Source organism: Nematolebias whitei, chromosome 7, assembly GCF_014905685.2.
Source record: "Nematolebias whitei isolate Nwh7 chromosome 7, NemWhi1, whole genome shotgun sequence".
In the NCBI taxonomy this organism is placed as follows: domain Eukaryota; kingdom Metazoa; phylum Chordata; class Actinopteri; order Cyprinodontiformes; family Rivulidae; genus Nematolebias; species Nematolebias whitei.
In genome coordinates this window covers 29,736,881-29,752,144 of record NC_056504.1, presented here as the reverse complement: position 1 = coordinate 29,752,144, position 15,264 = coordinate 29,736,881, and the positions used below count along the sequence as shown (strand labels likewise).

The following is a 15,264-nucleotide window of genomic DNA, read 5'->3' as shown; positions in this document are numbered from 1 at the left end:
ATTTCTGTATAGTTATATATATATATATATAATGTATGTATGTTTAAGACCTTGACTTTAGTGTAGCAGGTGCAACAGCTACTCATAAACTCTGTGCACTGTCTCCTTTGAGCCTTGTTAAAAAGTTTCAGGCAATTCATCTAGTCCCTCTTTATCCCCATTCATTATGTCATGCATATTTATTCCAGAGGCACGGTGCACACAGTGGGGTGAGTTTTAGTTGGACAGCTGCCCTTCAACGGGCTGGATCAGGGTTCAGACTTGTCACTTTTCTGCTGGGTTCTGCATCAGAACGTATTTGCTCAAACACAGCTCTGAAGCTGGTCTCGACCACTAACAGTGGATCTTTATAAAGAAATTTATATTTTACTCTGCTGCAGTGTTGAATATTTGCCTTGTGGTATATCCAGTGAAGCTGAATATACCTGAAAGTAGATGAAAAGATGTTTAATTCATTTGAATCCATCTTTCAGAACTGCTGTAAATTTGTTTAGATGGAATTTGTTTATTCAGAATGTGTATAATTGACCCAAATAGCACCAATGATGATTGTAAATGTCCAGCAAGATTTTCTTTATTGTTAATTAACCAATTTTACAAGCATAATAATATTTTCTACTGCATTAGAGCATCTTATCCACATGCAAATGTCGTTTAATTGTGAGCATTTTTTGCTTTTTAAGTGAAGTTTTTAAAATCATTACTTTGCACCTGCACACTTTTGCTCTGTAAAAAGCAAGGTCTAAAGATTCAGATGGATCATTTAGATTTATCTATCTTCATTTTGGTTTTCAATGCATTGCTTTCCAGCGTCAGTTTCTTCAACGTTTGCTGTTTGAGTCTCTTCAGGTTCCAGCACATCCGTAACCCATTTGTCAGAGTTTTATTGACTCAGTACTTCAGCCCGGGGTCATTTTCAGGCAGGTGGAGGTTATCTTCTCATTTGAAAGACAATCTCATTGAGGTTTTTATTTGTTGTTTTACACGTCAATGGAAGCCTTTCAAAAGCAATGGACTGCTTTTAGACTGAGTGTCAAACTCTGCAGAAGTGTCTGTGTGTCCTGCACCTCCTCCACCCTGAAGCATGACGACACAAGTAGCTTTCAAACAGTGTATCTAAATATTAAAAAATACTGATGGAGGACTAATGTTTGTATCATTTTCACATTCACAGATATAAAAGTGTATTTGCTCTGAACTTTCTGAATATTATGAATTCCAGAGGGCTGCTTGAACAGTTGGAGGCCTCAGCCATCTGTTTCTTCACCGCAGGCCAAAGAGAGCAGTGATCAATACAGATCGAACAGCAGATGACACCCCCAACCAGACAAAGGCACATTTTACTTGACCGTAATGTTGTTTTATTAAAAAAAATGGGGAGAAAGGCTTTGCATGAAAACATAAATAGCCACTTTTCGTGTGTGCCAACTGCTCTGAATTATTTGACATTTTTATGATGCCAAGTTAACATCAAAGCATGATTCACATTATAATTTTGCTATGATTCATTGTTATTATAGTCTTGGTTAAATTGAAAGGAATGCATTTCCTCTAGCGCCTTGCATACCAAAGTTTAGAATAAAAATCTAGTGCTCTTAGCACTCGGTATGTGATGAGGATGAATCTGAAATTCTACCACACTAAATCTTAGCTCTATATCTGCAAAGCTGACTGAATCATCATTGGTTCTTAAGATTGATTAGTTATGGCAGCCATCTTGAGACAGGTTGCTTCCACAAACTGAGTTGAACATCCATCCATCCATCCAATTATTCATTGAAAAGTTTCATTAGAGTCTGTCACTGACTCGTGAAAGAAACAAATCCACCATCTCCTTCCCCTAAAACTCATTTTGAAGCCATTTAAAAGAGAAAGTTCCCTTTGAAGAAGCAGGCCTCTGGCCACAGCAGGTTGTAAAAGCATTTCCACTGAAGGAATTTTGGGTTGATGATAAGCTTAGATAGAAATATGCAGAGGTATTTCTTACAGCAGGAGTTAAGGGCCCGATAAGCTCCATCCGAAGCCGAATGGTCGACTCGTGTTCACGTTGTTGTGGGACATTTACTTTCGCACACACCTTTCGTAGTCCACGAGACACAGGTGCAGAGCTGGGAAACCCCTCTCATTGCAGTACATGTCACCGCCGGGGTTTCTTCCTGCCAGAGTCTCCACTTGTCCCTACATCTGTCGTCCTGAATCACCGTCCTATCCTGAAGAGAGCTCCACACTTTTCAGCAGTCAGACTCCTCCATACACACTATACACTACCCCATAAAAAGAGAGAGTTGTGCCACTCTTTGAACTAGCCGATACACGATCACGTGGTTCATGCAGCTCTCAATAGTTCCAAACAGCTCATCGCTGTCAGTCAGTAGCTATGTTTACATGAACATAAGTAATCTGATCAAACGGCCGTTCGGAATAAAAACGCGTCATGTAAACGCCCCGAATGTCTGCATGACCTCCATCCAGGATATTTTGGCCATTTGACTAATTTAGTGCATTTGTTTAGTCGTGCAGCTGAATGTCCGAGCGCATTTCCACATTGACAAACAGCCACCAAACTTCTGCCCAGTCACACAGTACTTGGTGCATACACCTGGAGAAAAGATTCGGCCAAGGCCTTGTGTCGAGAAGGGGCGGGCGAAGCTGCTCTGCGAACAAAATTACGCAATTTTTGTTACGCAGCTATGACAATGAGAGATGATTTCAGCGCTTCAAATGGAGTACGGAGGGTCCTTTACTGTACCACCTCTGGTCTCAGCTTATGGTCTCCAAAAGTGCTTCATTCTTTTAAAGGGCAAAATTATGACGGAGTATTAGGGCCATGCTAAGAAAAATATTACATTGTGAGGAAAAAAAGTCATAAAATTACGAGAATAAACTTGTAATATGTCCTGGGTCGGCTTCCACCTGCTGTGGACAACCTCCCAATGCAAGTCACTGTGATCACTTTTGGGTCACTGTTTGTGAAATATGCCTCCATCCACATTATGTTATGAGTAAATCCGTCAATGTAGCCATTAATTGCAATGACATACGGCTTCAGTTTAGCATAAGAATCCATACGCCACAGTACATTGGGCTTCCTGCTATTGTACTGCTGACGTGAACATTCATCATTTTACCGCAGATGTAACTAGCTTTTTCATGTTGGAGTTCTGATAATACTACAACTTTATTCTGGTAATATTACAAGTTTATTTTTGTATTGTTTCTACTTTATCCTCGTAATATTATGACTTTATTATTGTACAACTTTATTCTCGTAATACTATGACTTTATTCTCATTGGTAATTTTTTTTTCTTAGTGTGTCGTACAAGATAAAGGTAGTGAACATTTTGATTTTTTGCACAACTTTAGTGCAAAGTGTCCAGTATGATTGTGTTAGTCTGCCTGGGGGTATGTCTACCTCCTTATCAGACTTGTTCTCACCTCACCATGTACTTTTCAGAGGAGGCGTCTTTTTTTTTTTTTTTTTTTGGCTCCATCATGATGCATTGTGATTAGGGCATTGCAATGTGGGGTTCCTGTTTTCTGGGATCCACAGAGAATTGATGCTTTATACTGGAGCTTTTTAAAATCTGTTTAATAAAACCAGAACACTAGGGTTCGTCTCTTTCTGAAATGTAAGCAGAAAAATGAGAAAAGAGTGACATTTTAAATAATTGCATGCCAGAATATAATCATTTCTCATTTCAAGCTTTGAAGTAATGGATTTGTGCAAAGCAATTTTCTTTGACAAGTTGCTGAATCCTCCCTGGGACTGAGTGACATTTGCTTCAGACCGCCTCAGACTGTGATGTGACTCATTTTGTGACGATTCCTCTGACCTTTATATCATGTCTTTTCCTCCCATTGTTATGAGGTGGTTGTTTTATTATGAAGAATCATGCAGGAGATTTATTTTGTGATGTGAGCTGTTTAAACAAATATATTCATATATGATGTTTAAAATAAATCGAAAACTACAAGGTTTATAGCTATTGTTTGCTTTACTTTCTGTTTTTAATATAATCTAAATTGAAGTCTGCATTCAGACTTTTCAGGAAGAGACCAGAGCTCTTCATGCTTCCTGTAAACAAGAGGAAGCAGCCTGCAGTTCTGCATGCTGAGGTCAGATGTCAAAGAATTTCAGATCTGAAAATGCCAATAAGAGTGAGAGAGAATTAATAACGCACAAATCGTTTCATGATTATAATGACATTTTAAATTTTGACATTTAGCTTTGTTAATGCAGGGCATAAATTTTAAGCCATAAAAAAATAGATGCATGGCTTAAATCAAATTTTAGTGTTCTTGCATGAACAACTTTTTCCACATTGTGCCTGCAGTTTACATTAGAGCGATATCTGTTGTTACTGGTAAGAGCTGCTGGAATGTTACATCAATGCTGAAGGGGATGTTGAAATGGCAGGTTTTCTCTTGGTATTTTTTTTTGGGGGGGGGGGGGGGGGAGCAAAATCTTGTTTTATGTGAGAGGAAGTTTAAAGACCTGTTTACAGACTGTATGGAAAATGGGAAATCAGTCCATTGTATAACATTAACTCTGACACAGAAGGCTATAACGACACAACTTTATTTTCTAGAAAATGTATACAATGTGCACTCAAGTTCTTCCTCTGTTAAAAACAATGACTGTCCTTTCTGCTTGGGTCCAAAGGAACTTCAGAATCAGACTGGTGGCCTAAAATTAGCATCTTGATCTGTAGCCAATATCCCTGACATTTATCATATTAGCCTTAACAATCTGCTTAGCTCAGGTATGCGTTTTTTAATGTTCATTGTTAATAAGCTTGCTGCAGACAAGTTTTATTGTTGGGGAATTCCATGCAAATACATGGCAGGCACCTATAATTCTACACCTCGGAAGAGTGTCTACATTTCTATCTCCGTTAATGCGGCCTGAACCACAGCATCTACCCCCACAAAAGTTATATAAAAACGACTGGCTCGGCCCCGTGATGTGTACTATTACTTTTATTGGCATTTCGAGTTACCATGGCGACGTAATTTGCAAACAAAGATGAAATATTGGTGACTGCCCACTTATTATTCTACACCTAAAAAGCGTATCTTTTTCAACTTTAATGCGGCCCGAACCGCAACGTGGACCCCCACAAAAGTTATATAAAAACGGCCTGCCCGGCTCCGGGAAGTGTGCAATTACTTTTATTGGCATTCGCAGTTACCATAGCGACATATTTTGCTAACAAATATGCCATATTTCCCATAGGAAATAAATAGGCGAAAACTCTTCACAGAAACTGAGTAACATATGGAGCCATTTTGGTTCAACATGCAAGGAAGGCAATGCATTATGCAATGCATAGAAGGCACCTATTATTACCTATTATCACTATTAATTAGTAATAATATTATTATTGTTAATAATTATATATTTAATATAAATTATTAATATTAATAAATAATATGTAATATTAATACTAATTATTGATGTGAATATTATTAACATTGATTTTTTATTATATATTTTAATAATAATACATTACATATATATTAATAATAATTAATATTAATATTTAGTATGTATTAATATTAATAACCATTATTAATAATATTTATTAATAATAATAATTTAATAATAAGTAGGCAGTTTCTCCAGGAACTTTCTAGTTTTTTTTTTCTCCCTTGAGTGCAGAGAAAAATCTTTGTCCACTTCAGGTTGGAAACTTCAAGACAGCTGTGACTGGCCCCCAGTCAGTGCTGTCCTCACAATAACAGATGACCCCCCCCCCCCCCCAGACAGCCGAAAGACACCTTTAGGATGCCGTAGCCTTTGTATATTGTCTGAACTCCAGCTACTCCTTTACAATGAACATGCTCATTCTGTAAGTCCTGCATTTATGTTGAGCACAGCTTCATTAACTAGAATAATAAAACTAAAGAAGTTACATTTCCTACGAAAATGCAATGTGAATGCTTATTGCTGAAGAACTTGCTAAAAACAGCTGAAATTAGCTAAAAACATGCTGAAATTTAGCTTAAATGGAAGAACAAGCCAAAGTTAGCAGAAGAAAGCAGAAAGAACACATATTTGTTGAATTAAGTTTAAATAAGCAGAAATTAGCACAAAAGTTAGAAAATTAGATGGCAAAGATGAAATTAGCAACAAACAAATAGCTGAAAAGTAGATGAAAAAGCAGAAAGAAGCTTAGACTAGCAGAAATAAGTTGAAAAGAGCATAATAAGCTGAAATTAGCAGAAATAAATTAATTGGTCTGAAAGTACCACAAAAACTCAAATTTATCTGAAAACATATGAAATTAGCTAGAAAATACTAAAAAGTTATCTGAAAAGGTAGAACAAGCTTAAATTAGCATATAGGGGTAGAGAGAGAACACTTTTGCCCAGTTAGGCTGAAAAAAGCAGAAGTTAGCCCCAAAAAGTGGCAATTATCTGGAAAAAGCTGAAATTAGCAACAAACAAACAAACAAACAAAAAAAGCTGAAAAGTAGCTAAAAAATCAGAAAGAAGCTTAAATTACCTGAAGGAAGTGAAGAGAGCACATTTTTTGCTGGATTAGGCTGAAAAAAGTTGAAATTTTGGCAAAAAATGTGGAATTAGCTGAAAAGTCTAAAATTAGCTTACAAACAGCATTGTTTGAATGCTTAATAAACATTCACATAAATAATTTAATATATTGAGTTATAAATTAATAAAACTTGTTTTACTCCTTTGGTCATATGGTTCAGTGGTTTCTTGAAGAGGAAAGCAGTACTCTGTTTCCCATTTCTTGTTTTCCCCTGAGGAAACCTGTTTTGTTGCTCATTGTTGTGTTTATTGTAGAAGCTCCTTTAAAAAAAAAAAACATAAAAAAAAAAGAAATCTGTTGTGCTTGTGGGAGACTAGTTGTAATTGTTTCCAGGAGACAACGTGGTTCCAGCATTCTTGTACGCTTTTTTTTTTTTTTTCTCCACTTCTTTATCGTGAAACGTTTACTTCACTGTATGTATGGACTGATGTATCAGATTTTGTTCAGGTTCCTGCCACATTTGTGTGACGGAGGCAAGAGGAAGGGAGGAGAGGGGTTAAAAATAGGCTCTTTGGCTGCTTTGCATTGTGTCGAATCAGCATTTACTGTACACACCAACACATTTATGGACAAGTCTGACATGGTACCACTTCGGACTAAGGTCCATTTTGCAGCAAAAACATTAAAGAACCTTTCCATGTGTAAATTTCAGATTCTCAATGTGCCATCAATATATAAACAAGCTTTCCTCAAACATCGGAAACAAGCTAGCAGGACTAGCAAGATGATGTGCGTCTTACAAACAGAATATGCTTTGTGTCCAAACTGGGACAAAAGCACAGTTTTACACTCAGTCAGACCTTGGGAGAAGTATGCTTCAAGTGTGTCTCCACAACCACCAAACCCCAGAAGTGGTGGAAGTTGTGAGGGCTGGTCAAAAAGTTCCCCTTGGCTGCTGGAGCAGAGATAATTAGAGCCAGGTTCAGCTGGGGTTTTGGTATTCACAACTTAAGCCAAGTTTTGGTCTTCACAGCTTCTCTTGCCAGACAGGCTGTGTGCGAGCCGGGTGTCGGACCAGGCGACATATTTTGACTTTTTCTTTTGTGTATGTAAGGAATCCTGACCCACTTCTGTCAGATGACGTTATTATCAGATCTGGTGGATTATGTTTGGAGTAAAGGTGGTGTATCTGGAAGGACTGTATGAATCTGTCTGGGCTTGTTTTGTTTCTTTGGATAATTTAAAGTTTATTCTACTCATAGATTCTGATCTCAGGAGAACATTAGGATATGAAGGCATTAGAAGAATGATGGAAGCTGAGGTTAGAAAAGTTTGTAACAATCCTTTCACTTTTTCCAAACACTTTTTTTTTATTCTAAAGAAGATGTATTAAATGCATTCCTTGAATAATGTCGGGTTTTGGTTGTAGTGTTCAGTAATTTGGTCAGTGCTCAATTCTTTGCCCTGGTTTACAGCTGTGTTTTGAATTAAGCCTGTCACAGGATAAATTCACTTTAGTCTTTACACACACACATACCAGAGCAACACAAACTGCTAAAATATCCAAAAGCAAAACAAAACTGTCCAAACATAATCCGCTGTATGAAGTGGAACAACATATTTATGAAGAATTTGTCCATGCATCCCACAGATACTATAATATTAATAATAAGTAATCATATAGTTACTGTGAGAGTAGCTTTCAGCATTTGTTTTCTCATAAAGCACCTCCTTGTCAACACTTTGTATTGCAAACATATACAGTATCTATCACAGTTCGACTTTCGCGGTCTCGCTCTTTTGCAGTTTTTCAAAGTAAGATTGGACATGACAGTTGGCTGATTGATGGATGAGGCAAAGGATCAGCATGGATTTTTTATTTTAAATAAATTATTTCAAATTATTTGGCACCTGCTGCACCTGTGTGCAACCCACATATGCAGGGAGAAGCTCCACTGATGGGTCTGGAAGTTTGGTTCTGCTCCCGTTCGGTGGGTTCACTGGGGCTTCTCTGCATCTGTTGGGCGCCGATCAGATCAAAACTTTACCTCTGGATTTTTCAGCAGAAGGAAATAGGGCTTCTAGGTGAGACCCTGCTGCCTTCTGGGAAATGTGGTCATTATGTGTGGGAATACAGTGTAGGCTTACTGATAGAAAACTACAAAATGGCATCGCCTGTCCGAAGTAAACGTTTTACAGTACAGCACTGTATCCAGTACTGTCCCAATCACGTGAGTAATATTAAAGTTGACAATCATGAGTTCTGTACGATTTTTTTTATGTACAATATTATGGACTGTACATCCACAAACCGTGATAGCGCAAGTCCACGAAAGTTGAACCGCAAAGTAGCGAGGGATTACTGTATACTGTTTCTTTTTATACTTTATATTTTTGCTATTTTGGGGTGTAACGGGAACCTTGAGTACACAATTTTGTTTCACCTCATATACCACATGTGATGCGAATGACAATAAAGAACCTCGAACCTTAACTTTCATATGTATTGTGTGTCCAGTGTTTACTTGGTAAATCACTGTTAATAACACCGTTCCATCAGTTCTCCAAGGATCATTATTTAATTACTGGTACTACCAGAGTGATGCGAGTTCAGAACAAGAAGCATGGCTTTGTACTAACACTTGACAAGTAAAATAATGCATCCAGAATGCTTATTTGTTGTTTTATGCAGGGTTGTGTGCATGTACGTTAACATAATTACCCAGGAGGATTGTGTTTCTGAGGATTTACATAAAAAGGCAACAAATTTCAATATAAAAAATAATCAAATGTGTGGTTTTATGCATTGGATGGAAAACTGAGTAGAATGGATTGTCTTAAAGTGCGCTCTGGTAAATGGGCCATAAGATGATACATTTGTGCTCACACCGTCTTAGCAACATTCTTTGATCTTCCCTTAAATTGCTTTTGCAAGTTACCATCTTTCTTGTACTGAACACACAACAGATTGTTGACAAGTTTCAATGACTCGCCTCCAGAACAGACAGAATCACTCTGTCACACTGGAGGAAGCACCTTCTTGACCTCCTGGTGGGTTGTTCAGGGTTGTTGATTGTTCTCAGCTCCGATGGACTGGCACATTTTCTGCATGTTGGGCTGTTCTTCATCTGTCAGCTTGATCTGTGTTTGCATTTCCGCAAAATGTGTGACTTTGTAACGTGTCTATTAACAGGTTGCAGGAAAGAAATTCAGTCTGTGGGATGACTTCCTTGTTGAGGGCAGACATGGGAATCAGCAGGAGATGACCTTGGCTGATCTGATCCAGTATATAAAGGTACTGCAAAAAAAAAAAACACACTTTCTTCACACAAAAACCACTTATTTGTATACAAATTATTTTACTTTACTTACTGGCCTTTCTTTTTTCATTAAACACAAATGTTTCATTGTTTGTAGTGATTGTTATTTTTTACGTTGTCTTATATGACAGCAAGATTTGCTCTCCTGTTATATTGTAAATATGAAGCAAAGTTATGTAGCGTTTTACTAACTTTGATGTAGACTATTTGAAACAGCAGCTTAAACTGTTACCAACTGCTTTGAGAAATTGTCCAAACAGATTTTCTTCCTCTAAATTGAATTTTATCTAAATTTATTTAAACAGTGGAATCATCTTACCCAATTTGTAAGAAGCATGTCGCATCAACCAGTCATGTAATGGAAAAGGATGTGTGCACCATCATACTGCAGGTTTTAAAACTCGTGACCCTAAACTGACCTAAAGTCCAGTGTGGTAGTAGCTGAGGCTTACCCCCAACAAGTATTCTGAGCACTAATAAGTTGTGCAAGATCTTTGTTTAAAATGTTGCATTATTTGATGTCAGCTTTGTCTTAGCAAGTTATCTTATGAACTACTGGATAGATTTTAATGAAACGTTCAGGAAATAACTGAATAACAATGGCTCCTATTAAGTCTGTTTTACAAATATTGATCTATAAGTTGATGTGCTTGTAGCTGAGAATCATTCACCACACATACTTTGGCCATGACATCTCTTGATATTGCCTGAGATTGTGCATAACAATAATTAAATAAAGAGGATTTTAGTCTACAACTGTGAATGAATGTTAGACTTTTATTTTGTAACTGGAATAAATGGAAACACTGTTACTGCTTAAGAAAAAACTGTAAATTTCTTTTCTTTTTTTTTTTTTTTACCTTGAGTGCATGCATTAAAATGTTTTCAAGTTTTCTACATATTTTAGCTTTCAAACGTAATTTGTAAGTTACTAAAAACAAATGTATGTGTGTGTGTTGGATGTGTTGGAGCATCATTTCACAAGTGTTGCACATTTCCTTCTGGAGATTTCCACCATTGTTTTTGTTAGAACTGTCAAGTTTTAACCAGGCTGGGTGAGCAGTGTTGGTTTAAACATTTTTCAGGCCTCTTGACTGATGCTTGACTTTACAGACGTTTCCTAAAGCTACTCCTGTGTTTTCTTAGTGCTGTGATGTTGTACTCGAATGCAACACATTAACCTGAGCTCTCAGTGTCGTGTCCCGCCTGGTCTCACAGCACGTCACAGAAAAACACTGTAATGTTAACGGTGCTGCTACCAACATGAAATAATACTGATGATGATGATGATGATGCTCACTGTTTGGTTTCCTCCACAAAACCCATTGGGGATTGTGATCATCTTTTCTCTTTGTGTTCTCTGCTTTGGGAAACATCTGAGTGGCTATTTGCACATTCTATTCTAGTCATTTACAGGCTAATAAATAGTTAATTTATGAGGCAGTTACTGTGTATGGAGGACGAAATGTGACAAAATGAAATAAATAAACACACAATAATGAAATGTATCATTTAATTATTAAAAACAATTAAATTATTAAATACACTATTAAATTATTTATTTCATGACATAATTTATTTCATGATTTATTCAATTATTTAATTTAGTCACATTTCACCCTCTGTGTCACCATGAAATTATGTTAACTGTCAGTCTCACTCGGCAAACTCAGTGGGCGGGACTAATGCTGAGCATGTGAAATCCATTGCTTTGGTCTGATGGCAGTTCAAACATGGCAGCTCCCTCCATGCTAAGGTGATCAGATTTCTGAAGTTAAATCTGGGGTTTCCAGCTCAGAGACAAAAACAATTAAATGTTATCAAGATGAATTTAAGAAACGGGGACAGTTCCGGTTACATTTATTTTTTTACATATTTATTCATGTTTAAACAATAAAAATCAATTGTAGCAGCAGGAATGTATCTCTCCACACTGTTGTTAACATTTCCTAAGAGTAATAAAATGAATGGGTGAATAAATGAATAAGTGGCTGATTTGTCGTTGCTTGCTGTGAGGAGCAGTCAATCAGGCGTCAAGGTTAGGGTTAGTCCCGCCCACTGAGTTTGACGAGTGAGGCTGACAGTTAACATAATTTCACGGTGACGCTGGAGGGCGGAGCGGAAGGTGACAAAATTAAATAAATAAATAAATCATGACATGATTAATTTAAAATATACATTTCATTATTTTATGGTGTATTTAATAATTTAATTGTACATTTAATTATTTAATTATGTATTTAATAATTAAATGATGTATTTAATTGTTATACATAAGTATGTGTTGTGCATTTCATTTGGTCACATTCCGTCCTCCATAACTGTGCAGCATGTTTGATTGTTTATATTTTTTGTAGGAAACGCATGGATTGAATGTCTGCAGTCTATTCTACGGACCTGCTATCCTCTACAATGGACACGAAGACAGGCTGAAGATGAGGTATGACCCACAAACATGATGCGCATGGCTTGCCTCACACAGACACAAACCAAATCACAGAAAGCAGCGCTCCTTTGTTTGTTTAGAGACTAATGGCAGGATGAGGTGTTTCCTCTGGGCCTGTTGACACACACTCATGCATCACTGAACACAGATGACCGAGTCACCTCCTCGGGTTTCTATTTGTCGAGGACGAGCGTTCAGGAGTTAAACTGGGATGAACTTCAACATCCCAGAAGCTGCACTGTTCAGGCCTGCTCAGTTCTGCTGCACACGTTTGATGACGCCTCGGGGCAAATGAATCAGCTGCCTCGTGGTGAGAAGACTCACTTAAAGAAGTTAATCACAACAGAATTGTGGCCCTGCAGGAGATGTTAAAATTCTTTCACAATAGGATAAATGTGTATACAAACAGTGCGTTTGCATGCAATACTTCAGTGGTAGGAAAATTCAAAGCTTTGGATATAACACCATCTGTGCATTGGGTTAATTATTTTGACACACAAATCTCTGGAGAGGTGGTGTTTTGGTTAGATTAGGCTGCAGGGAGCAGCGGGCGGGGGGCAGGATCCACATGATAAATGCTCCACTTCCTGTGCAGTCGCCCTGCTCCATGCTTCCTGTGTTGAGCCACTGAATGAGGAATAAAAATGCAACAACTAAAAACTGATGGAAAAACACCATTTGAAAAGGAAAATTATCGGTATTAGTTTGAAGAATTCACTTTTACCCCATTGGATTTAAGATTTATAATATTGTAAGATGCAAATCCTACAAAACATAACATGCTGCTACAAAATAAGCTTTTCATGGTAAAAAGATTTTTATATCATCTCATTAAAAAGATTCTTATTAGTTCATAATGTGCTGTGGTTAAAAAATTTAAAATATTTTCTTGCACAAAACTTACTGTATGAAAAAAATGTTTGTGTCTTGTAACAAGGTTGAGTCAAGTGGGTCCCCTGGACGGATTCTTCTTGTTGAAACATTTCGTTTTGTTTATCCAAATTACTTCTTCAGCCTGAGGAGCTGCAACAAACTCTGTCTTATAAGCAGAACCTTGTCATAGTGGATAAACCAGTTTACTGATCACAGCCAAAACTAGTTATTCACATGCAAAAAGGAGGACCAGCAGCCTAACAATTCATCGTTAGTGCCCTGATGGCCGCTTGCTATTCACAGAGGACTGAGTGATACTAGCAATAACAGCATTGTAAGAGTGGGACAGTTGAATAAGATAAGATAGAACTTTATTGATCCCGCAGGAAATTGTTGTGCCAGAGTTTCAGTACAAAGGAAGATACACAAGGAATCACACAAGATATACAAGAACACGGAGGCTTCCACCCCTGTTTAATGATGGACGAGTTATTTTCACAAAGATGGCCTCCTTTACTCCTCTCTCAAACCATCGTTCCTCTCTGTCCAGGATGTGAACATCTTCATCCCTGAAAGAGTGACCGCTGGCCTGGAGATGAGTGTAGACCGCAGAGTCCTGGCCTGATGATGTTGATCTTCTGTGCTGGGCCATCCTTTTGGCCAGTGGCTGTTTAGTTTCCCTCGATGTAAGACTGATCACCCTCCTGACACTGAACAGCATACACAATATTACTCTGTGCCGGGGGGACTGGATCTTTGGGATGAACCAGTCTTTGCCGTAATGTATTTTGGGGTTTAAAAACCACTGGAATGTTATGTTTAGAAAATAAACGTCTCAGTTTCTCTGATACTCCCTCAACATAAAGAATGACTGGGTCTGGGTTTCTCCTTTTCACTTGATGGCTGACTGGAGTCCTGTTTGAGTTTCTCGTCTGCTTTCAGGAAAGCAGTGTAAAGGAAGCCATCTTTGTGACGAGAACCCGTCCATCATTAAATGGGCAGAGGTCTCCATCTCCAGTTGACCCCCTCTTTTATAATTCCGTCAGTACATCACTCAACTCTCTGCAGATAGCAAGCAGCCATCAGGGCACTAACAGCCGTTAGATTGAGTGTCCTCTTTTATCATGTGAACAACTAGTTTTTGCTGTCTCCAGTAAACTGGTTGATCCACTATGACAATGTTCTGCTTATAAGACTGTTTGTTGCAGCTGCTCAGACTGAAGAGGTCTTTTGGAACATTTCAACAAAGAAGAATCCGTCCAGAGGACCTGACTCAACCTTGTTAGATTCATCTTCCTGGATTATTGAGCATGCATCAGAATGTTTGTATCTTTTGTTGCTTTGGATGAAAATAAAGTGATTGTTTATTTTTTTGCAGTGTGTCTGATGTGGTGAAAAAGGTAACAAAGGCAGAGATCCCTTCTCATAAAAAGGTCCTGGAGTTGATTCCTTCATTTGATGAAGATGAAGACTGTGAGACGGTACCGACCATCAGGTACCGGCTCAATTGATGCAGGCGACCCAAAGTTTCTACAAACTCCTCACTCCTGAGAGCTCTTGTAATAGATGAATGACTTGATTTTAAAGCTCCTGTTTTTGAAATGTGAATGATTTTTCTTTATGACTTAGAGTATCTTTTCTCGTCGGTTTTTATTATTGAGCACTTCTTACGCTATGTCTGAAAAGATCTTTCCTTAGCCAAGTCACACAAATTCTACCATTCTGACAAAAATGATGGGACTTGTGCTTCTGTCGTTTGCCACTTTATTCTGATTTAAGAAGCAATTTCCAAAAACTGTCATTCCTGAAGTGATTTTTACCATAAATTTTAGCACAAACTCCAGTTGGCTGCTTTTAAATTACAAATAGTTTATTTTCAGAAGTCTTAAAGGTGTGATGATGCTTCCAGGCCATTAATTGACCTGATGCTTCGTGGCAAAGCTGATTTAATTCAGGTTAGACGAGTCTGATACTGAGGGGGTGCAGGAGGGGGTAAGCTGTCATAATTTAAGACCGTCTTCTGTCAGATGGTTTGTTACCTGCCCTCACATTCAACTTCACAATATGTTCCACTTCACACTCCTAAATAAACACACTGAACAGACTCTCCTCATGCGGCTACGTTTC

The 15,264-nt window shown here is 37.9% G+C and overlaps 1 protein-coding gene across 1 annotated transcript; it reads left to right on the top strand.

The window, feature by feature from the left end:
* Positions 1–9,741: 9,741 nt before the first annotated feature.
* Positions 9,742–15,123, top strand: LOC119412364 (ubiquitin-activating enzyme E1 3). The gene is made up of 3 exons (XM_037679356.1): positions 9,742–9,793; positions 12,176–12,258; positions 14,516–15,123. The coding sequence occupies exons 1-3, from the start codon at positions 9,761–9,763 to the stop codon at positions 14,646–14,648; spliced, it is 249 nt and encodes an 82-aa protein (XP_037535284.1). The 5' UTR covers positions 9,742–9,760; the 3' UTR covers positions 14,649–15,123.
* The last annotated feature ends 141 nt before the right edge of the window (positions 15,124–15,264 follow it).

Coding starts and splice junctions, on each gene's coding strand:
- LOC119412364 (XM_037679356.1), top strand. CDS start 9,761: ATGACCTTGGCTGATCTGATCCAGTATATAAAG. Junction 9,794..12,175: donor ATCTGATCCAGTATATAAAG/GTACTGCAAAAA, acceptor TATTTTTTGTAG/GAAACGCATGGATTGAATGT. Junction 12,259..14,515: donor GAAGACAGGCTGAAGATGAG/GTATGACCCACA, acceptor ATTTTTTTGCAG/TGTGTCTGATGTGGTGAAAA.